This window comes from Suricata suricatta, chromosome 13 (assembly GCF_006229205.1).
Source record: "Suricata suricatta isolate VVHF042 chromosome 13, meerkat_22Aug2017_6uvM2_HiC, whole genome shotgun sequence".
Taxonomy (NCBI): domain Eukaryota; kingdom Metazoa; phylum Chordata; class Mammalia; order Carnivora; family Herpestidae; genus Suricata; species Suricata suricatta.
In genome coordinates this window covers 84,357,536-84,381,062 of record NC_043712.1, presented here as the reverse complement: position 1 = coordinate 84,381,062, position 23,527 = coordinate 84,357,536, and the positions used below count along the sequence as shown (strand labels likewise).

The window sequence follows — 23,527 nt, the reverse complement described above, 5'->3', positions numbered from 1 at the left end:
TGCTGCTCGAGGCCGAGGCGGCCAGCGGGCGTCCGTCCACGTTCCTGCGGGGGCTCGGCATCGCGGCGGGGGGCCCGGACCCCGACACCCGGCCGGCCTAGCGAGCGGCTCCCGGCCCTGCCGCCTCTTCCGCTTCCGCACGGCCATCCCCGGGGGGGAGGGAGGGGGCGGGGAGAAGGGCCGGCGAGAGGCCGATTGTGACACCTGGCGGAGACGTGGGAGGAAACTGGAATTTGCACTTGGGGAGGGGGGACGGCGCCGGGGAGGTGCAGGTGTGGTGGCAGGGGGCGGGCGGGCAATTCGTCCGCGCAGGTGTGAGCGTGCAGAACGCCGAGCTCCAATTCGGAAACGAAGCAAAACAAACCCTGCTCGTTACTCTTTCTTCTTCGTTTTTTAAGATTTCTTGCCCTGGGGTGTACCTTCCCGACAAGCAAGATGTGTACCTTGGCGTGTACCTCCTGAATCAGTACCTGGAGACAGACTGCTTTCCTTCTGTGTTCCCAATCACGATTCAGCAGAGCATGAGGTTTGAAAAGGTGATCTTGACTATCTCATTGCTAAAGGGAGAAGTTTACATGTTGCTGTCTGAAGCTCGTCTAATGGGTCTTGTAAAGAACACGGTTCTTATTATTTTGTACGTTTTCTTTTTTAAAATGCCTTGAAGCCGCCTCAGCACTGTGCAACACCATAGTTGGAGGACTAGCTTTTGCATTGTAGGTCTGAGCCAAGCGCTGTCAACCTAGTGCTAAATACCCTGGTGGATGTTTTCTATTCTTGGAACTCCCATGGCATTTTTCTAACTGGAGCAGAGAGAGCATTTTTTGGATGTTCTTGGAGGTGTTAGAGGCAGTTGCATTACATTTATGACAGGGATTATCAGTAAGTTAGTGGACCTTAGAAACAAACTTTGGTATACTTAGAGAAATAATGAAAAAAAATAGATTCAAATGAGTAAAACCTTGTACCTGAAATCCTGTAACAAAACAAGCCTGTGAGTATTCTTAGGTCTTACCTGGTTTATTTAGCTACAGCGATAAAGGCTAGGTTTCATTCCAATGTATATGATGAACATGATACTAATAGAACATTTATCAACCTGCTTCCCAGTTCAATTTAGCGTATTTAAGTTCATTACTATGAATCACTGGCTGTCCTTTGAAGCTTTTGTTTTGGAATTTGGAGGTGAAATCAGTTTCAACCTTGATGAGTCTAATGATTTCCCCTCAAAACATTATCACTGAGCTTCTTTGGGAGATGGGACGAATATGGGAAGGCTCCAGGTAGAGCCTACCACTTGTATAGGTCCGGATGGTGCCGCCCAGAAAATGACCTGTTTCCAACTGAGAATGGGAGACGAGATGAGGACTGATTTTTCCAAAAGCCTAGGGCTGTAGATAATATTTTTGTAAATCACAGCTTATTTATTTACATAGAGTCTACCAAACTGGTTAGATAAGAGAGGAGAAGAATCATGGCTATTACCTTGGGACATAAAGTCAGAATCGAAAGGAACCAACTTCACTAGATATTAGTAGTCGTAGGAAGTGGGTGGTGAAAATCCAGTCTATTCTTTCCTCTAAGAATTTCCTTTTTAGTTTATCAAGTTTGCTTCTGTAGGAGACTTTAAAATCCTTTTTATAAGAAGCCCAAGGATACAAAATCAGAAAAGCACAGAATTATAATTCTGTACATGAACTTGGAGCTCATCGAGTCCAACATCCCTGACGTGTAGGAAAGGAAGGTGGGCCTCAGACCCACCAGACTCCAGGTCCCCTGCTGCTCTGTTGCGAAGCTGTGCTTGGAGACTGCTGGTCAAACATGGGTCATGGACCATGTTTCTTTCTATAACATGTGGTTGTTTAAAAATCTGAACCCTCGTGTGTGAGCTGTTTGGGTCCCTACTCCAGCTTTCTCCCATTTGCTCCAGTGTTCTCTAGCTGCAAATGTGTGCAGCCAGTATCGGAAACATTTTCTTGTCTTTGGACCTTCTGTGTAACCCAGAACTGAATGCTCTAAAGCATTTGGATAAATAAACTACTCATAAGGAATGTATGAGGCATTGTGTTTGAACAGTTCACGTTGATCATTTACTCCCCAGGGTCATACTTAAGAAAATCCTTAGACTGGGGCACCTGGGTGGCTCAGTTGGTTAAGCGGCCCGGCTTTGGCTCAGGTCATGATCTCGAGGTTCGTGAGCTTGAGCCCCGCATCGGGCTCTGTGCTGACAGCTCAGAGCCTGGAGCTGCTTCGGAGTCTGGGTCTCCCTCTCCCTCTGCCCTTCCCCTGCTCACCCTGTCGCTCTGTCTCTCAAAAAAAACCCCAAACATTAGTAAAAAGAAAGACAATCCTTAGGCATGAGTGAAGTGGGAGGGATGCCATTACTGAAACAGTTCAGGGAGGAGAAAACCCTCACCCACATTCGCTTGGTACATCTAGGTCAGGAAGGCAAAAATGGATTACAGGGGATAGCCTCCACTTTTGTAGTTAAAGCGGACCCGGACCCGGCTTTGGATCAAGAGCAGATTTCAACCATGCTTATCTTTAAATACCATTTGAATCAGAACATCAGTGCCTGAAACCAAACTCTGCTGAAAACTTTTGCTTCGTACAGGCTTCCAGAGCTTAGGGAGAGGGGCATGGTATGCTTTTTAGTTTCAGCCCTGGCCCAGGCTTTTTAGCTCAAGGACAAGATAAGCAGGTTTGGCACTGGCTAGGCAGATATCACAACATTTGTCTTGTGACTCATGATACACTGTAAACTTAGGAGACTCTCCCTCTCTGGGTATTTTGGATTCTGTAGGAGTGGACTACTAGTGCGCAGGTTTTCTTTTGTGTTACACATACATGGGGTTTGTACGTAAGATTGCCGTTCAGCACAACCGATTGCTAGAGTCATTTATTCAGTCAACATCACTTTATAAGTGTCCGTGGTATGCAGAATGTTTTTCTAGGTACTTAAGCAAGATTCTTTGAGGTGGATGCCAGATGTGCTTTTAGCAACAAACTGTAAGACTGGCTCAAGTTGATGACATGTTGAGCATGCGGCAGAGTCAGCTAACTCACATTTCCTTGTACTTGGTGTTGTGTTCATCCTCATTCTGTAGGCAATTCTTAAACTTTTAACCACACGCTCGTTAAAGATACTCTTGTTGAAACTTAAAGTACCGTATGGCTGGAAATGACATGTTAATTATTTGGAAAAATATAATCTACAGTTTCTTTCAAAGATGTTAATCTTTGAAAATTTATTTTCACCCCTTTTTTTTCCTGCAGGTATTTGAAAATGCAATAGATCCTGGGGCTGTAGCAGAAATTTTAGAAAGTAGGTGCTCTTGAAACAAAACAAAACAACCATCGGGTGTATGTAATTGTGTGTACAGATATAAAATTCTGTATTCTAAGTTGTGATTTTCCATTTTGATCATATTTATATTCAAGAGACCCTGTATCAAATTTGAATCATGTTTTTGATTCTATTGCAAACCCTTGTCTAGATAGAGATGGGATTTACTGGATGGTACACTTCTGTTTTATATGTTACAATTTCATGGTTTTTGTATCTTCATACAGGCATGTAAGCATCACCACAATTTTTTAAAATTAACTAACTAATTGATTTTTAAATTTATATCCAAGTTAGTTAGCTTATGGTGCAACAATGATTTCAGGAGTAGGTTCCTTAATGCCCCTCACCCATTTAGCCCATTCCCCTCCTACAACCCCTCCAACAACCCTCTGCTTGTTCTCTGTATTTAAGAGTCTTTTATGTTTTGTTCCCCCTCCCTGTTTTTATATTATTTTTGATTCCCTTCCCTTATGTCCATCTGTTTTGTATCTTAAATTACTCATATGAGTGAAGTCATATGATATTTGTCTTTCTCTGATTAATTTGGTTTAGGATAATACCCTCTAGTTCCAACCACATAGTTGCAAATGGTAAGATTTCATTCTTTTTGATTGCTGAGTAACACTCCAATGAGTGTTTTGTGTGTGTGTGTGTGTGTGTGTGTGTGTGTGTGTATATATACACACCACATCTTCTCTATTCATTCATCTATTGATGGAAATTTGGGCTCTTTCCATAATTTGGCTATTGTTAGTGGCACTACTATAACCATTGGAGTACATGTGCCCCTTCAAAACAGCACACCTATATCCCATGGATAAATACCTAGTAGTGCAATTGCTGGGTCGTAGTGTAGCTCTGTTTTTAATATTTTGAGGAACCTCCATACTGTTTTCCAGAGTGACTAAACCAGTTTGTAGCCATCACCATAATTTTAGGATATTTTTATCACCATAGAAAGAAGCCTAAAATCCATTCTTCCTTATTACTCCCAGCCCTACACAACTACTAATCAATATTTCTATCTCTATAGATTTGCTTATGCTGGATATCCTGTATAAATGGGATTATATAACATGTGGTCCTTTGTGACTGGCTTCTTTCACTTAGCATGTTTTCAAGATTCATCTTTGCTACAGCATGTGTCAGTACTTCATTTCTTCTGTGGCCAAGTAGTATTCCATTTTATGGTATGCCACATTTTGTTTATTCATTCACTGGTTGATGGACATTTGAGTTGTCTTCATGTTTGGGCTATGATGAATAATGTTGCTGTGAATATTTGTGTCCAAGTTTTTCTGTGTGGACATATGTTTCCACTTCTCTTGGGTCTATACCTCGGAGTGGAAGTGCTGGGTCATATAGTCGTTCTGCTCATTTTTTGGAGAAACTTGACCGAAGCAACCGCATCACTTTACATTCCACCATGTGTGAGGGACCCATTTCCCCACATCCTGGTCAATGCTTACTACCTGTCCTTCTGATCAGTGGCCATTCTTGTGGGCGTGAGTGTAATCTCATTGCGGTTTTGATCATGATGAGCATTTTTTCATGTGCTTATTGGGTGTTAGTATATGTTATTTGGAGAAATGTGTATTTAGAACTTTTGCTTATATTTTAATTGGATTATTTGGCTCTTTATTATTGAGTTGTAATATATTATGAACTCATAATGTATTGAGTGTTTGTATATTGTAGATACAAGTCCCATATCAGGTGTATGATAGACACTTCTTTCCATTCTTTGGATTATCTTTTCATTTTCATGTAGGTGTTCTTTGAAACAAAAACATTTTTAATTTTGATGAATTCTCTTTTATCCATTTTTCTTTTGTTACTTGAGCTTTTGATGTCAAAACTAAGAAACCATTATCTAATTTAAGTCACAAAGATTTATGTCTGTGTTTTCTTCTAAGAGCTTTATAGCTGTAGCTTTCATATTTAGGCCTATGCCACATATTAAGATGATTTTTGTAAATAGCATGAGGTAGGGGTCCAGCTTCCTTCTTTTGCATCTGGGTATCCAGCTGTCCTGGTCTCATTTGTGGATAACAGTGTCTTCCCCCCATTGAGTAGTCTTGACACGCTTGTGGAAAAGCAATTGGCTGTAAATATGAGTGGGGTTTTTTGGACTCTCAGTTCTATTCTGTGGACCCATATACGTATCATTATGCCAGTAACACACGATCTTGATTATTGTAACTTTGTAAGTAAATTTTGAAATCAGGAAATGTGAGTCCTCCACCTTAGTTCTTCTTTCCAAGGCAGTTTTTGCTATCTGGATTCTCTTGGCTTTCCCCATGAATTTTAGGATCAGCCTGTCAGTTTCTGCAAAGGAGAAAAGGATGTTGATAGGGGTTGCACTGAACATGTAAATCAACTTGAGGAATGGTTCCTTCTGAACACTATTAAGTCTTCCAATTCATGAACATGGGATATAGTGAGAATTCACTGAATGTAAGGAATTTAGAGCCTGAGACCATGAAGGGCTTACCATTACCATTGTCCTGCTTGGAAAACCTAAAATTACAAACTGTCTTAACTGTCAGTTTCTTGGCATTTAAAATTCTGTCCTCATGCTCCCACATGCTTTTCATAAGAGAGAATTTTACTTTTCTTGTATGTAGACCTCCAACTTTCTTGAGACATAATTGACATATCACACATTATATAAGTATAAGGAATACAACATTTGATACACTTAGATTTTGCAAAATGATGACCACAGCATTAGCTCACACATCACATCACATAACTACTATTTCTTTTCTTTTTTTTTTTTTTTTTTTTTTTACGCATGCAAAAGCAAAGGGCTTTATTACGGGTTTAGGCTCGCCGGGGGCCTAAACTCGGGGCCTAAACTCGGGCTCACAGACTTTACCGGCGTGGTGGATCCATGCCGAGAGCCCCGAACAAAGGTGGGGCAGGGCTTTGATGAGTTTGGGAAGGGGGAGTTACAGGAAATTGTGACATAGGTACAGTGATCCAATTATTATTATACAATATTATTGACAGCAGGTTTATCCAATTACAACATTTAGAGTGTTAACCAATCACAGAGTAGGCCCAGGACCCAGGACCCTCACATAGGGCGTAACTATTTCTTTTCTTGTGGGGAGACCATGTAAGGCCTACTCTCTTAGCAACTTTCAAATATATAATTTAGATTAGTAACTATAGTTGTCTATAAATGCCACCATTATTGTCTATTTTTAAATGTCTTCACTTCTATAATTTGGGGGAATTCTCCTTATTGATTTTTTATTGTTATACCATTTACATTTAAGTTACTTTAAGATTTGAATTTTATTCTTGTCCTTATAGATTTTGTACGTGGGCTCACTATTTGTAAATATATTTTGGGCTCAGGAAATATAAAAAATAATATATTTTACGTTTTATTTATGTTGTCAGAGAGCATACTGTTTTAAGCAAGATAAACTTGTATAGGTTAACGGACAAGAGTTGGATTTTGAATGTTTTAAATTAGAAGCTGATTTTTATGTCCGTGATTTATGAATACATTTTTAAGGGAGAAAATATTACATCCCTGTCATCAATACTTTTCAGGGCACAAAAATATTATTTTTATAACTTAGTTACTCTCACTCTATGCCCTTGGATTACTGGTTCTAGAAATAACTGAATCTTTGTTGGTATGGCATTATTATTATTATTATTATTACTATTATTATAAAAGGAATGTTATAGCAGTTTTAAACTTAGCAAATATGAAAAACGATGGCAATTTTCTAAAATATTAAAATCTCTTTTTTTCTATTTTAGGCTTCCTGACCAGATTTGAATTAATACAGCTAGTGCCTCCAGGTAATGTGCCTATAAATGTGTTTCTAAATCAGCTTGTTTTAATTTTGAAGGGATTTTGGCACAACAGAATGGAGACTGGTATTTACAAGTTGTGCTTTCTAGAACACTCAATCCCCGCCGTTCCCGCCCCCCCCCCCCCATTTGTTGAACTCTGTCCGTTCTCAGAGAAGTAACTTTATGGGTCTGGTGGCAGTAAGTATGACTTAAAGGCGCTTTCACTCTCTCTTTTTTAGTCACCATCAAACAAGAAAGGTTGGCTCAGTTTCTTTCAAGTTTTTGCCTTTGGCTTTGTTGGCAAACCCAAACTATCTTCTGTGTTAGATGCTGGAGCAGAGTTGGCAAACTGTAGGCTCCAGGCCAAATCCAGTCTACGGTTTGTTTTGTGTGACTCGTGAACTAAAGTTCTATATTTTTAAAAATTGAGATTCATATATCATATATTTAATTCATATGCTATAAACCTCACCATTGTCAAGTGTACAACTCATTTGTTTTAGTATCTTCACAAAGTCTGCAACCATCACCACTGTCTTGTTCCAGAGCATTTTTATTATCTCCCCAAAACCCCACTGTAGTCACTGATAGGCACCCTTCATTCTCTCTTCCCACAGCCCTGGCCCCCAGGAGTCTACTTTCTCTATGGCTTTGCCTGTTCTGGACATTTAGTGACATCCATGGAATCAAGCGATATGTGGCCTTTGGTGTCTGGCTTCTTCCACTTTGCATGTTTTCAAGATTCACCCACGTTGTAGCCTGTTATCATTACTTTGTTCCTTGTTCAAAGTGCACAATGTGCTTTTATATGGACACAGAGTTTGTTTATCCATTTGTTGGTTGATGGACGTTTGGGTTGTTTCCACTTTTTGAATATTATGAATAACACTGCTATAAACATTCATGTACAATTTGTGTGAGTACATGTTTTCAGGATTTATACCTAGGAGTAGAATTTTTACGTCATATGGTACCTCTGTGTGTAACTTTTTAAGGAACTGCCAAACTGTCTTTGTTTCTTGAAGGTTTGAAGGTTTGGAAAAAAAAAATTAAAACATGAGTATTTAGTGATGTGAAATTTATATAAAATTCACAATTCATTGTCCATAAAGTTTTATTGGAACACAGCCATGCTCATTTGTTTCAGTGCTGTCTGTGGCTGCCGGAGTTGAGTAGTTATGACCATGTGGCCTGCAGCGCCTAAAATATTTACTGTCTGACCCTTTTATGGAAACAGTTCTTGCCAGAATCATTGGACTTTAGGAGGAAATCATTCTGTGAGGCCTTTGCCGCCTGTGTGTCTTGAATGGCAGGATACCTGAGCTGAACTTATGCTTGGTGGCTTCAATTCTCATACATAGTGTCTCAGTGTGACTGGTTACCTGGTGATTTTAGTCGTGTGTGTGTGCACAAGAGAGATAAAGAGAAAAAGAATATTTAAAACTCAGGAGGCATCTGGTGGTTCAGTCAGTTATGTGTCCAGCTTGGGCTCAGGTCATGATCTCTCAGTTCATGAGTTCGAGTCCTGCGTCGGGCTCTGTGCTGACAGCTCAGAGCCTGGAGCTGCTTCCGATTCTGTGTCTCCCTCTCTCTCTGCCCCTCCCTCTCTCACTTGCTTGCTGTCTCTCTCTCTCTCTCTGTCAAGAATAAATAAACATTAAAACTTAGAAACATTTCTAATTCTTTTTTGATCTTTGGTTTTTGCCTAGATCTTTTTTGATCTTATTGGTTTTTGCCTGTTCTTTTCCCAAAATGAAAATAGCTTTACAGTTTTTACTTATTGCAAAAAGCATTCCCAAATGATGAGAAAAACCTCTATTTATGATTTGGTGAACATGTTTCTTGGTATTTGTCTGTGGACAGAAGCACACCTAGATGTGGAATTTCTACATAATAGTGTCACATACATTTTCTTATCTTGTTGGCTTCCCCCCATGATACCTCAGTGTTGTGTTGTCATTTCTAAAACCATAGATGTACATCATTATTTTTAATGGTAATAAAGAATTCCATTAATTTACTTATGTGTCCTTAGAAGTCTCTAAACAGTAGGGACATAATATTTGGGGTTTTGCTTTTTAACTGTACATTGTTGTCTGTAGTTTGTCATTTTCAATAGCTGTGTGTTCAATTGATATTGTTGAACATGTAGGGTTTCCTTGTCTTTGACAGATTTGTAAAAATTATTTTTTTCTTGGGGCTCCTGGGTGACTTAGTTAAGCATCTGGCTTGGACTCAGGCCATGATCTCACAGTTTCTGAGTTCGAGCCCTGCATTGGGCTCTCTGCTATCGGCGCAGAGCCTGCTTTGGATTCTTTGTTCTCCTCTCTTTCTGTCCTTCCTTGATTGCACTCATTCTCTCTCAAAAGTAAAAAAAAAAAATTAATTTTCTCTTTCGGTAAATTTGTAAAGTATAGAATGATGGTGGTGCCCCCACGTCTGTGGTTTTGCTTCCTGTGGTTTCGGTTACAGCCACAGACGTGGTCCGGGAGCAGTCAGGTCAGTAGTAACTTAACACTGGCCATGACCGTCACTCACCTCGCTCCCTCTCATCACAGAGGCATTTTTTCAAATCCAGATCACATTATCACAAGAAGGGCGAGCACAGGACAGTAAGATATTTTGCAAGGGGGGGTGCCTGGGAGGCTCAGTCGGTTAAGTGTCGGACTTCAGCTCAGGTCATGATCTCACGGTTTTTGAGTTCAAGCCCCACTGTCCGCACAGAGCTCACTTCGGATTCTCAGTCTTCCTCGCTCTCTGTCTCTCCCCCTGCACTCTTCCTCTCAAATAAAGAATCACTTAAAAAAGATATTTTGCGAGAGACCACGTTCACGTAACTTTTATCACAGTGTGTTGTTATGATTACTCTATTAGTTATTGTTGTGAATCTCTAACTATGCCTAATTTATAATTTAAAAAAATTTCTTTTAATGTTTTTTTTGAGAGACAAGAGCAGGGAAGGGGCAGAGAGAGAGGGAGACACAGAACTTGAAGCAGGCTCCAGGCTCTGAGCTGTCAGCACAGAGCCTGACAAGGGGCTCGAACTCAGGAACCGCAAGATCATGACTTGACCCGAAGTCGGATGCCCAACTGACTGAGCCACCCAGGTGCCCCAAACTATGCCTAATTATACATTAAACTTTATCATAGTTCTGTATGTATAGGAAAAAACAGTGTATGTAGGATTAAAAAACCTAATACCATGTGCTGCAGGGGCCTCGGCACATAATTCCCCGGGGATAAGCGAGCACTCAACGAAACCATCGTTCCCATCTGTAACCTGGGAGTGAACCAACCCCCAGCGAGCTTCCATTACCCCAGAATTCAGCAGTGCGCATGGGATGCCCACCGCCCATCTCCTAGCTAATGCTGGATATTATCGTTTGAATGAATCATGTTTGCAAAGTATATAATAATTTCTTTAAAGTATATTGCACTGTATTTTCTGGCCCCTTCTTTTTTGTAGATACGATTTGTGCGGGGGTCGAACCCATGAACCGTGAGATCATGACCTGAGCCGAAGCCAGATGCTTAAGTGACTGAACCACTCAGGCGCCTTTAAAATTAACTTCCTAAGAGTTTTCCATTTTCCCATGATTTGTTTTCTTCTCGTCTGTATGATGTGACTTCCAGTGCCCTGTGATTGCTTGTGGAGTGGTATCTGGATGTTAACATTGCGTTTGGTATAAATTCCCGATGTGTTCACCAAAGCTTTTAGCAAGTTGTGCTCACTCCATGTGGATTTCCCCTGTTTCGTTGTATGTTCTGATATGTTATTGTTTGAATTTTTCTTCTTCGTAAGAAAGCGTGAGGGAAGGAAAGTGAGCCTGGCAGACTGCTGATGTAGAGCCAAGGAGGCTTTATGAGGATCACAGCTAGGCCCGGGGCGGCCTGCCTGGGCCAGGTCAAGGCCTTGGAGGGCGGAGGGGCCCGGAAGCCTGTGGCTCTTTCTTCTGCCTCTCAGTCACGGGCAGAGGCAGGCCCTGAGAGCAGAGAAGACCCCCACTGTCTGTGGGTCTGCGGGTGGTTCTCGCCCGTGTGTTATCTTAGGTAGACAGCAGAGAAGGAAGCCCAGAGGTCCCTCCTCCCTGCTTTCCAGAAATTCTTACTAAATATTTTTCAGCCTAAAAGTGACAGGTTAAAATCAGGGCATCGGATTTCTTTCCATAGATTTTTTTTTTCCCTTATTTGACCTAGTTTTTGTTCAAACATACATCAATGCTAACTGGCAAGTTATATTTCAGTATGTTAATAAAATAGAAGAAGACCCATTTTGGTCTACTTAAATCTACATTAATTAAAAAAAAACCCCAATACCTAAATATTCTTACTGTAAAAATTAAACTAACACAAAGTTATATAAAATAAAAAGTCAAAAGCCACATTCATCAACAGCTCCTGACAACAATTACTAATAATTTTCTTTTTGGATGTTTTAAAATGCATTTAGTATATGTAATGCATTTAAACCTAAAATATATATACACGTATACATATGTATACTACATGTACCATAAATATCTAGTATTTATTATATATATTTAGTATGCATATTGGTTGAATATACATATTCTGCAAATTGCTTTTTCAAGTTTGATATATCTTAGATTGCCATGGGTTTCTCTTTTTTTTTTTTTTATTTTAAGAGAGAGTGAGAGCATGAGCAGGGGAGAGAGGCAGAGAGAGAGAGGGAATACCTTAAGCAGGGTCGTAACTCAGCCCAGAGCCTGTGTGGGGCTCCATCCCACGGCCCTGTGGTCATGTCCTGAGCCCGAATCAAGAGTCAGAAGCTCAGCCAACTGAGCCACCAGATGTTCCGACCACATGTTTCCACATGACCGGAAGACTATGTGAGCAGGTTGCAAGAATAGTTCAAAGCCATGATGACTGGAGCGTATGGGGGCCAGTGCCCACATTCTGGTCGTAGCTCAGAAGGGACTCAGGTACGATGTGGAGGCTACATTATACTTGTTTTCCTTTTGTCTACAGTCCTTCAATTCAGACTGTAATTTTAGGGGAATTCAATTAGAACTGCTCTAAACAATTTCACTCAACTTCGGATGCATTGCAAATGGATCCATTAATTTGTCCAACGCGTTCGTTGTGGGTACGCTGGGAACACGGCCCACACCGGGCTCTTGGGGTCACACCAGTGCGGCCAGGCGGAAGGGTGGTTGTGAGCTCTTCCGCTCTGCTGGGTCTTGATAGCAGATAATTAAGTAAAATTATTTGTGTCATGAAGGCTGCACGTGGAGTCACAAGGATCACATTTAGGTTCACAGGGACCAACCCTTCACTTGGCTGAATTGTTACCTTTTCATTTTGCTGTAGATGTTACTTTATTGTTTGGGTTTTTATTATTTTTATTTAAAATTCTTTTTAAATGCTTTATTTATTTTTGAGACAGAGATGGAGAATGAGCGGGGAGAGACAGAGAGAGAGGGAGACACAGAATCCGAAGGAGGCTCCTGGCTCTGAGCTGTCAGCACAGAGCCCGACACAGGGCTCAAACCCACGAACGTGAGGTCATGACCCGAGCCGAAGTCAGAGGCTTAACTGACTGAGCCACCTAGGTGCTCCTTGTTTGAGTTTTTAAAAGAAAATGTAATGTTTGTTTATTTTTGAGAGAGAGAGACAGAGTACAAATTGGGGAGGGACAGAGAGAGAGGGAGACACAGAATCTGATGCAGGCTCCAGCTCTGATGCGGGGCTTCAACTCACGTTCTTTGAGATCATGACCTGAGCCGAAGTCAGATGCTTAACTGACTGAGCCACCCAGGCACCTTTTATAGTTTGATATTTAGTCACGTTACTTTCAAACACACTTATTATGACTTATTTTGACATATTATGACCATGTGTTAGTGATACAGGGACCTTAGATTTACATACAGCTTTATCGCTAAAGGATGAAGGGGTCCAAAGATGGGGCTTAGAAGCCATAAAGCCTCCTCTGGTTGTTTACAAAGATGGGAAAACAGCGCATGGACACAGGGGGGCAGCAGTGTCATCCTGTTGGACTGGGAGCTGTCTTTTTACAGATCTCTTAGAGGAAAAAGTCTCCTTTGGGATAAGTCATGTATATTCAGCTCAGTCCAGCTGTAAAATGCCATTTTAGTGGGCACCTGTTTCCTCAGTTTGGTTTTATACTTTGTAGTGGTGTTTACTAGCAAGAACAGAACTCCTGTCTCAAGAAAATAGGGTTTTGGATTCCTGCTTTGCTGTGTGGCATCATAAGTGTCTTTTCCTCACAGAGCCTCAGTTTCCTTATCGGGAGAGAAGGGATCACATGGGACTCCATAATAGGAAGCAAGCTGTCGGTTCTGATGTGCTCTATAAATGTTTGATTTTCAAAACAATATTGTTATGAAAGTGATTAATTTTGGTGGTGCCGGGGTGGCTCAGTTGGTTGAGCATCCAACTCTTGATTTCGGCTCAGGTCAAGATCCCAGGGACATGGGATCAAGCCCCACATCAAGTTCTGCACTGGGCGTGGAGCCTGCTTGAGATTCTCTCTCTCTCTCTCTCTCTCTCTCTCTCTCTCTCTCTCTCTCCGCTTCTCCCTCTCCCTCTCCCTCTCCCTTTGCTCCTCTCCCCTGCTCGTGCTCTCTCTCAAAAAATTTTTTTGTCCCCTTGAAGTCCTCATTTATTTTCCTTTTTAGGGGAAAGGTTTTTCTCTGACGGCATCGATGATGCCTGGTCTTTGCCATTAGCCTGTAAGAACACGGATTTCCTTCGGACGTATCACGTGGCCTATGAGTATCGCTCAGCCCGTGTGTAACCTAGGCTCTTGCCATCACATCCCGTTGGCCTGATCCCATTTTTACACTGGGTGGCAGTTAGGACTCCAGAATATGATTAAGCCAGAGAGAGATCTGAGGAGCCTCAGCTTTCCTCTCCAATTTCTGTTTCTTTATTCCTGTGATTCCAAAGGTGGTCGAAGAGCCTGGCTGCAGTTCTCTGACCTCTTATTTTCATCTTCATTCTTCCAACGACAGCGGTAGTGACGTGGTAGCTGTCACTTTGGATGCAGCGACAAGAGCTAGCCAAACACCCGCGGAAGGAGGAAAGGGCAGCCCCGGGTGTGAGGCATCGTGCTCTGCGTGTTCCAAATAGGAGCACGTGACCAGAAACCCGTGACGTCCGGAGACCAGGGTGGCGCTGGGACCTCTGCTGCGTGGTGTCACGGCGTCGTGATAATGGCGGCGATGTCGTGTGCTCTGCACTTTATATCTGTCCCGTGTCCTCACAGTGGCCCTAGGGGGCAGGTACTGTGATGACTTTTACATTTTCCGGAAGAGGAGCCTGAAGTTAGGAGACTATTTATTGTGCTCCTGGTCACACAGCTGGTCGAGGTGAGGCAGGGCTTGGAGCGGCCGTGGCCGCTGTCCCCAGTTCTCACCACCAAGCCATGGACCTCAGTAGAGAGCTGTGTTTCGTTGCTGGTGACAGGAAAGGAGACCGTCACATCACTTCCTGTTTTCAGGTTGCGCTTGTGAGACCTCAGACTGGAGGACGTCTGTCTGGCCGGCAGAGGTGGGGCGGTCATGCCCCTCACAGGGAGCACTGTCAAAGGAGCACTCATAAAATCGGTGGCAGGACAAGACTAGTAAATGATTGACGCTAAGACTGATCTTGGAATTGCACCTGCCTCCCGCTGCCTCCCCACCTTTCTCTTCATCATCACTGTACCTTGTATACTTATTTGTGTAATTGTTTAACACTTGTAGACTGTAAACTCCATGAGGTCAGGAATTGGACCCATTTTGATCACTTGTGTACATGCAGGGTCTAGGAGTCCTGGCACATGGTAGGTTCTCTATGCTCTATGCGTATTTCTTGAACATAGGGATGAAAAGAAACAAAAAATTGAAAAGGGATGATTGAGAAATGAATGAACAGTGAAAGTTGGAAAAAAATGTTTTTTTAAGTAGGCTTCATACCCAGTTTAGAGCCCAACACGGTGCTTGAACTCACAACCCTGAGAGCAAGACCCTGATCAGGACCAAGACCTGAGCTGCGATCAAGAGTTGGCTGCTTACCCAACCCACCCACGCGCCCCTCAGAGGATTTTTGATGTGTCTCCCTTTTCTCACGGTGGTGGAAACAGAGTCTCGGAGAGGGTGACTACTGCTAACTGAGCAGCTGCTATAAGAAGCTGAGCCTTACGTCACCCCATGTCGGTCTTCACGAGCATCCCTCAAGAAACACCAAGTGTCTGCTGTGACCAGGCACCTGCCTGGGGGCAGCCCCGAGAGGCCACGCTTTACCACCCTGTTCTGCCACCGAACCACATTTTAAAATGTCTATCTTTAATGACATCTCAAGGGGCCTGTGGGAGATGCTGACAGGATGGATCTCCTCCAGGTGAGGCCACCGTGCCCGGGCCCGGTGCTGCTGACTGCCCTGCATTCACACCTGTCTGGGCACAGCGCTGCCAGGGACAGAGGGGGGAACGTGACAGATGGGCGCTGCCTTCATGGGGCATTGATGGAAACAGAGCAGAAACATACCTGAATGCAGAGCCTGCCGAGTGGTACATAACGGGCTGCAAGCTCAATGGGCTGCAAGTTCAAGGGGCATCCGCCTTTCTAATGAGACCTAATTTCAACCAAGGCCTGTCATGAGCTCGGGGGGGCCAGCCATGCAGAATCTGGGGGAGGAACATTGCAGGGAGAGCACGGGGTGAACGTCTAAGGTGGAAGCGAGCTGGTGTGTCTGAGGGACAGCGGGAAGGGCGGCGGGGAGAACATGGGACCGTCGAGGAGGAAGACGGTGACAGATGGAGTAGGAGAGGCAGTAAGAGGCCCGATCATGGGGAGTGCTGGAGGCTGCGGTCTAGTGTGCCGGGGAGCCCACGGGAGGGCTTGCAGGAGAGGAAAGCGCCGTCTGATGTGTTTATAACATCGTGCTGTGCGGAGGGCAGGGGTGAGTGCAGCAAGAATGGAGAGGCAGAGAAGCCAGCCTGGGGGCCGTGGCAGTAGCCCGGGAGGGAGGCCATGCAGCTGGGACCAGCGTAGTGTCTGGAAAGATGGAGACAGGAGACAGGCTGCAGGTGGAGTTGACAGGACTGGCTGATGGGCTAATGTGAGCCTCAAAGGAGTGGAATACAGGATAAAGCCTGGACGTGCGGCTCAAGCCCATGGTCCTGGTTCCTCAGAAGGGAGACTCAGGGAGAGCTTATTTGTGGGAAAAACATCAAGGGTTCTGTTTTGGACCTGTTACCTTGGAGACATGAGGAGACGTTGAAAGCGAAGCTTGAAAGATGAAGGGGATCTCAACTGGATGGGAAGGAAGAAAGGACATTTTGGAAGGAACAGCGCAGGCAGAGAAGCACGTGGTGGAGGAGGTAGAGATACACCGTCACTCGGTCATGGCCAGAGCATGTCCGAGAGGAGAAGGGCAGGGAAATGTGATCTCATGATGGAAGCCACAGGACACCTTCTTTTTGCACGTGGATCCTGATTAGAACCCAAACATTCATATGTTTTTTTTTTTTAATTTTTAAAAACTTTTATTTATTTTTGAGAGAGAGAGAGAGAGAGAGAAAAAGCATGAATGGGGGAGGGGCAGAGAGAAAGAGGGAGACACAGAATCCGAAGCAGGCTCCAGGCTCTGAGCTGTCAGCACAGAGACCGATGTGGGGCTTGAACTCATGGACTGTGAGTTCATGACTTGAATTGAAGTCAGACACTTAACCGACTGAGCCCCCCAGGCGCCCCCCAAACATTCACATTAAAGAATAGGTAGGAAGAAATTAATCCATCATATGAGATAATGTCAGGTGTTTTCTACCATCGATGGGCCAGAAACCCTCCCTCATCAGACTTCTTCTCACAAACAGAATGGCAGTCACCAAACAGGAGAACTCCCTCGTTGACTATAGTTTCTTTTTGGGTGGTGCTCCATACAGGGGCCACTCTTAGTCTGAACCTCCTGTGTTGCACCTGCTGTGTAGGCAAAGAGCGTTCAGATAGAGGCTTCTCTGTCCTTCACTCAGTGATTCTCGGTCCTCTTAGCCCCAAGATCTTCTTTTAGCAATGAGTGTTTGGTGGCCCGCCCCGCAGGTCGGTCAATGCAGGTCCTGAAAGAGGGAGAGAGAATTGGGGGGCAGGGGACACAGAGAATGGAGGCAAGACAAGTCTCTGATCAAGCCTCGTTTATTGAAAGAACACACACATCTTATAAAGGCAGAAAACGGGCAACTTGACGTAAGTCAGTTGCTAAGAAACAAGGGCAAGGATAAGAGAGAAACTAAAACTTGCAGTTTCAGCATAGCACAGTGCCTGGGAAACTGATAGGAAGGCCCAGCCTACAGGCCCTGAGCCTGGGAAACCGATAACGCAGCTCCGCTGAGCTGGGAGTGATGACGCAGTTCTGCTGAGTTGGGAGGAACAATGCAGCTCTGCTCTGCGGGCTGCGGTCTTGCAGGCACATATCTCTCTTTTCTTCTCCGGCAGCTCCCGACAGTTTGGTAGCATCCCTTTCACCTTACTGAAATAACGTCCATAGTTAATATAACCAATTTAAGCAAGTCATTGCAAACGGAGAAATAAAAGGAAAAGGGCTTCAAATAAAACGGTATGTGTATCAGCACATAAACGCTGGACATAAGGAAGCATTGGGATGGGCCATGATTTTCAAAATGCCAGCAGGGGCTCTGTAAAGATCCTAACACAGCCAAGTACAGTTGTCCCTTAACTCACATGGTACCTGCGTTCCTGAAAATTCGGTGTATTTTAAAATCATGCACAGAGAGTGCTTTGTGTTGACACGTAGCAGTTAAGTTCCAGGCTCTGCCAATTATAAAACGGCTTCTCCCCAGAAGATTGCCTGTTATCACATTAGCATGTTGTTTGTGACAGTCTTAGCAGTGCAGTGTCCTGACCCTGGCCCCTTTGGCTCCTGCCCATGAAATGTCCCCACAGATTTTGGAAGCATCCCTGAGGCTCGTGCCAGCTGTGTTAAGGGCCACAGCTGCGGCTGTTCTGGGGGCCATGAGGATACCGGTATGGCTGCATCACAGGACATGCTGAACCCGTTTATGCCGTAAGCTTTGTGTGAACTGGGCGCTGTCTTCTTGGCTCTTGTTCTGTCCCTAGGACCTGGCCCACAGCGTGTCCTTAGAAAACATTGTAGAAGGAAAGGACGGGTGGTTGCATGGACAGATGGATGAAAAGAGATTTCTCTCTGCGTCTGTCTGGTGTTGTGATCCTTTAGATATTTTTCTCTCTGTTATGAATTTGGAAGGGTTTTAAAATTTATCCATGAGATAAGAACTAATAGAAGTCTCTTCTACTCCGCCTCTTAAACAAGAGGTGCTCTGGTCAAAATGTTTATTTTTTTGATGTTTATTTATTATTTTTGAGAGAGACAGTGTGAGGGGGAGAGGGCCAGCGAGAGAGGGAGACACAGGATCTGAAGCAGGCTCCAGGCTCCGAGCTGTCAGCACAGAGCCCGACAGGGGGCTAGAACTCACAGACGGTGAGATCATGACCTGAGCCGAAGTCTGACCTGACTGAGCCACCCACGTGCTCCCAAAATGTCTGTTTTCACCTGAGTGCCATCTCTGCCATCACCTGTCTGAGCTTTCATTTTGTTAAACTCAAAGACGTAGATCATTTTCAGAACATAAATCTACTCATGGCTTTTCTCCTTTCATTCCAGTATGGGAGGAGTTGGCCTGCTATGAAGAAAACACACGAGATTTTCTCTTCCCTGAGCCCAAGCTGACACCTTCGCTCCCTGGGATGTGCAGGGAGGTGCTCATGAAGACATTTGCAGGTTTTCCAGTAAGTGATTCCTGCCCAGCTGGACTCTGTTGAGAGAGAGTCTTGGGACCTGACATTTTATTTCCGATAGCGGTTGCTCTTGTGCGGATCGCTTCCATCTGGCTTAGTTCCCTTGTTCTGTTCAGCAGCCCCGTTCAGACGCTCCATTCAAAATACCAGCTGACACTGATTCCCACTATTGATCTCAGAGGTGGGGGTCTTCCCTAGCCAGGCTAAATGACGGCCATAGTCACACCGTCCCATGCCTATAAGGACACTTTTCCACCTTCTCTGAATGCAGACTAACTGAAAAATTTGATACTAGTTTGTTTATTTATTTATTAAATGTTTTATTTATTTTTGAGAGAGAGAGAGTGCAAGCAAGGGAGGGGCAGAGAGAGAGGGAGACACAGAATCGAAAGCAGGCTCCAGGCTCCGAGCTGTCAGCACAGAGCCTGACGCAAGGCTCGAACTCACAAACTGCGAGATCATGACCTGAGCCGAAGTCGGACGCTCAACCGACTGAGCCGCCTCAGGTTCCCCTATACCAGTTCATTGAATTGTAACTATTGCTTTAGTTGTAATAATGAAAGCAAAATAGAGTCGTAATAGTAATAATGCCACCTCTCATTTATTTTGAGCTTTTGGTTCTTAAGAAGCTACGTTATTTTCCTCCGAGCCCTCACGTCAGCCCGGAGATATCACAGTCTCCACTCAATGGAAAGGGGAAGAGACAGAGGTTCACAGTGATATTATTGAAGGATCTTAAAAGACACAGTAGTTATTCAGATGGCAGTCTGTTTGGGGGCCAGGACCCGAACCCAAATTCAAAAAATTCATTTTGATGGTATCTGGGACAGCGTCTAACCCCACAGAGGCCCGGGCAGTTTGCCCAGCCTTCTTGTTGTCTGGGCAGCCTCTGTTGTGGGGACCATATCTTTTTGGATGAAAAAAACATATTTAATATTCAGCCTTTCTGTTACTCCTCCATGAAGCACTGTTAATATAATTTAATAAACTGTTAGTACCTCCCGTTTTGTTGAGAGGAGTGTGCAGAATAGATGGCACACAGGACCCTTGTTTCTATAAGCCCAGAGCCTGATGCGGGGCTCGAACCCACGAGCTGTGAGATCATGACCCTAGCTGAAGTCGGCCGCTTAACTGACTGAGCCCCCCAGGCGCCCCAAGAACTTCTAGTTCTAATACTTCAAACAGCAAACGTTCATCAAAAGTTGTCCTCATCAGAATTGCCAATGCCCATAATTCTAACCCTCCATAATCTTTGAGGTTTGGTGAATATCATGGACACCATGTTTCTCCCTCTGACGTGCTCTTTGTCTATCACTTACATCCATCGCACTCGTGAGAATGCCTGCCTTTATTATATTGACTTCTTGGCATATTTCTCTTCAGGAGCTGAAAGGAGAAAAATTGGTGAGACTCACGTGAGGGATACTCGTTATATGAACTTCGGTTTGCCTGAGTTTTCTATTAAATGAAAGCCACCCACGAATACTGGGCTGGTGTCCAGCTGAGCATTGAGATGAGGAGAAACACACGTTCTTATATTTTCCCAAGTGTCGTCTCTGTTTAACTTTATGGGCACAAATAGGAAGAAGAACCTATAGGAAGTTGTGTTTACAGTTACTCATAAATGCAGGGAAAGGACGTTAAAACTGCAGGGAGGGGCGGCTGGGGGCTCAGTCTGTTAAGCACCACTGACAGCTCGGAGCCTGGAGCCTGCTTCGGATTCTGTGTCTCCCCCTCTCTGACCCTCCCCTGCGTGCACTGTCTCTCTCTGTCTCTCAAAAATAAATACAAAACATAAAATTTTTTTAAACTGCAGGGAAAAATCATCACACATTAGAGGCTGAGTATCAGTGAAGTTAATGAAACTGTGTTTTAAACAATTTGTAAAAAGATAGAGGAGCTCAATTTCTCTCAAATGTTCTATAAAGCAACATAAAGCCAGTTGATACAGTTTATTTTTTTATATTTTTAATAGTTTATTTTCAAATTGGTTTCCATGTAACACCCAGTGTTTCTCCCCACAATTGCCGCCCACCATGACCATCACCCCCTCCCTCCCTCCTCCCCCTCCCCCTTCAATCCCTTTCATGATTTGTGCCACAGTTTTAATGAGAGCAGACATTCAGTGCGCGCTCACCAGATGCCTGGCACTGAGCTAAACTTGTTACCTGGTATCTTGTTCAATCCTCCTTGACCCTGCAAGGTGGCTACTATTCTTTTCCTCATTTTACGGATGGGGGAGGTGGCACAGGCAGTTTAAGAATGTGCTGGGAGAGGGGCACCTGGGTGGCTCAGTCAGTTAAGTGTCTGACTCTTGGTTTTGGCTCAGGTCATGATCTCACAGTTTCGTGAGTTCGAGCCCCACATCGGGCTCTGCGCTGACAGTGCACAGCCTGCTTAGGATTCTCTCTCTCTCTCTCTCTCTCTCTCTCTAACCCTCCCCTGCTCACGCTGTCTCTCTCAAAATAAATAAATAAACTTAAAAAAAAAAAGAATGTGCTCAAAGACACAGGACTGATGAATAATGGAGCATGCGCACCTGTCGGACACCCTCGGTCACTGTGAGACGCTGACCCGCCCATGTTAGTTCAGCCTGTTGTCCACAGTCTCTACATTCGTGTCATAGAACTCGGGTGTGAATTACCGTGTGCGCCAGGCAAATCATTCACTTATTGACTCTTAAGTTATTAACTCGTTAAGAAGTAGATTTATTTCCTCCACTAAAATGTGACTTTTTCTTTGTATTTCTGTATTTTGTTTTATTTCACTTCATACCTTAACTTAAGCTTTTTCTCCCTCCTTTTCCTGCTGAGGTCAAGAATTTTGTTTGTTTTGTTTGTTTTTTTTAAGCTTAATTTTATTTTTATATTTTTAAAGTTTATTTTGAGAGAGGGGAGGGGAAGTGAGAAAGAGAGAGAGAGAGAAAGAATCCCAAGCAGGCTTCACACTCTGTGGAGTCTGATGCGGGGCTTGATTTCACAACCCTGGGATCATGACCTGAACTGATATCAAGAGTTGGATGCTCAACTGAGTCACCCAGGTGCTCCTTTGTTTTATTTTATTAAAAAAATTTTTTTTAAATTGAGCTTTATGCCCAATGTGGGGCTTGAACTCATGATCCCGAGATCAAGAGTCACATGCTCTACCAACTGAGCCAGCAGGTGCCCCAAGAATTTTTTTAAGTTTATTTATTTTTGAGGGGATGGGAAGGGGCAGGGGAAGAAGGAGAGGGAGAATCTCAAGCAGAGAGCACAGAACTCGACTTGGGGCTCAAACTCACAAACTGTGAGGTCATGACTTGAGTTGAAATTAAAGAGTCAAACACTTGACTAACTGAGCCACCCCAAGAATTTTTTAAAAATGTAGTTTATTTTCTTGTTAGGGGAAGACTGAGCTTGTAAAGTAAGCAGAAAGGATGTTATTTCTTCATTATTAACTTTCAGTTAATAGTTTCATTTTTTCTTTAGTGCCATGATTCTAGAAACCTTGTACTGTTGAATCCACTTATTGGCCTAGCCATCACTGCCCTCATCCTGTTGCTGAGGGAACTGGACAAGACAGAGCCCGTGCGTTTCCGCTCTAAACGATCACGCGGACATCAGTGCTGCTGTGAACAAGAACGCACGTTCCTCCTTAGTTTCTGCCGGTCACTGTCAGGCGCCGAGGCCATGGGAGGCGAGCAGGGCTGGGTCCCGGGTGTGGATTCCTTACTCCTAGGGCACCCCCCACCCCCCAGGCATAGCGGACAGCGGTTTTTAAGTCCCGCTAGGCAGCCACATGTGCGAAGTGTGGGCTTGGGTGGTCTGGGTTCAGTCCCAGCTTGGTCACTCACTGACTGTGACTTTGGGTCAGCTGCTCAATGTCTGTGTACCTCAGTTGCCCAGCCGTGAAATGGACTGATCACAGTACTGCCCCGTGGTGTTGGAGTATGTGCGGCGCTTAGCATGCCAGCTGGCGTGTAATTAGGTTCACAGGAAGCGTGAGCTGCTGTAGTTTATTGACTGTGATTCAAGGGATGACGCTGCCTCCCCGTGAGGCCGTGAAAAACCGCCCAAGTCTGGGGCTCACGTGGGGCCTGGTTCGGGCTCAGACAGTCGGCTGGGCCGCGGGGACCTGAGGTTTGGCACACACGTGCGCCCCGTGATTCTAACCAGTAGCGCTGTGGACCGTGAAGTTTCCCCCACTCTCCTCTTCGTGCGGGCAGTGTCACAGCAGAGGTGAGGCTGCATGGGTCACTGTTGGCCAGATGTCCCCCCTCCCCCGAGATTTCCTGACTGGGCAGCAATCAGGCTCGTGTTCGTAAGCCCAGAAATCTCGAGTCTCCGGTCCAGGCCTACCGCTGTATGGGCACACCGCATTCTGGAGGCCCAACACAAAGAAGAAAAGGAAGGAGCTGAGGACGTAGGCTGTGCCAGGGAAGACCTGTTCTGTGGGCAAGAGGCGTGCAGAGGGGTGAACGTGCACAGGCATGAGTGGACGCCCAGGGCACAGCAGCAGACTCCTGGCCCCACGGATCCCCAGCCGCGTCACCGTGCACGGGCTCACCCTCTCCCAGCTC

General features: G+C 44.4%; 2 protein-coding genes across 11 annotated transcripts in view; one reads left to right on the top strand and one right to left on the bottom strand.

Annotated features, from left to right (window-relative positions):
- The window catches only part of PLPP6 (phospholipid phosphatase 6), a 3,685-nt gene extending 3,554 nt beyond the window's left edge, over positions 1–131 (bottom strand). Inside the window, 1 exon segment of the mRNA XM_029919773.1 lies at positions 2–131. Coding sequence (XP_029775633.1) covers positions 2–61 — 60 coding nt within the window. The 5' untranslated portion in view covers positions 62–131.
- The window catches only part of SPATA6L (spermatogenesis associated 6 like), a 55,121-nt gene that overhangs the window by 4,215 nt on the left and 27,379 nt on the right, over positions 1–23,527 (top strand). For 9 of the 10 annotated variants that reach the window (XM_029919771.1, XM_029919763.1, XM_029919772.1 and 6 more), the window contains exons 2-5: positions 399–536; positions 3,274–3,322; positions 7,133–7,174; positions 18,836–18,960. In XM_029919771.1, the coding sequence (XP_029775631.1) occupies positions 399–536; positions 3,274–3,322; positions 7,133–7,174; positions 18,836–18,960 (354 nt within the window). Of the gene's footprint in view, positions 1–203; positions 273–398; positions 537–3,273; positions 3,323–7,132; positions 7,175–18,835; positions 18,961–23,527 lie in introns of those variants that run through there. The other variant, XM_029919768.1, reaches the window with a different exon arrangement.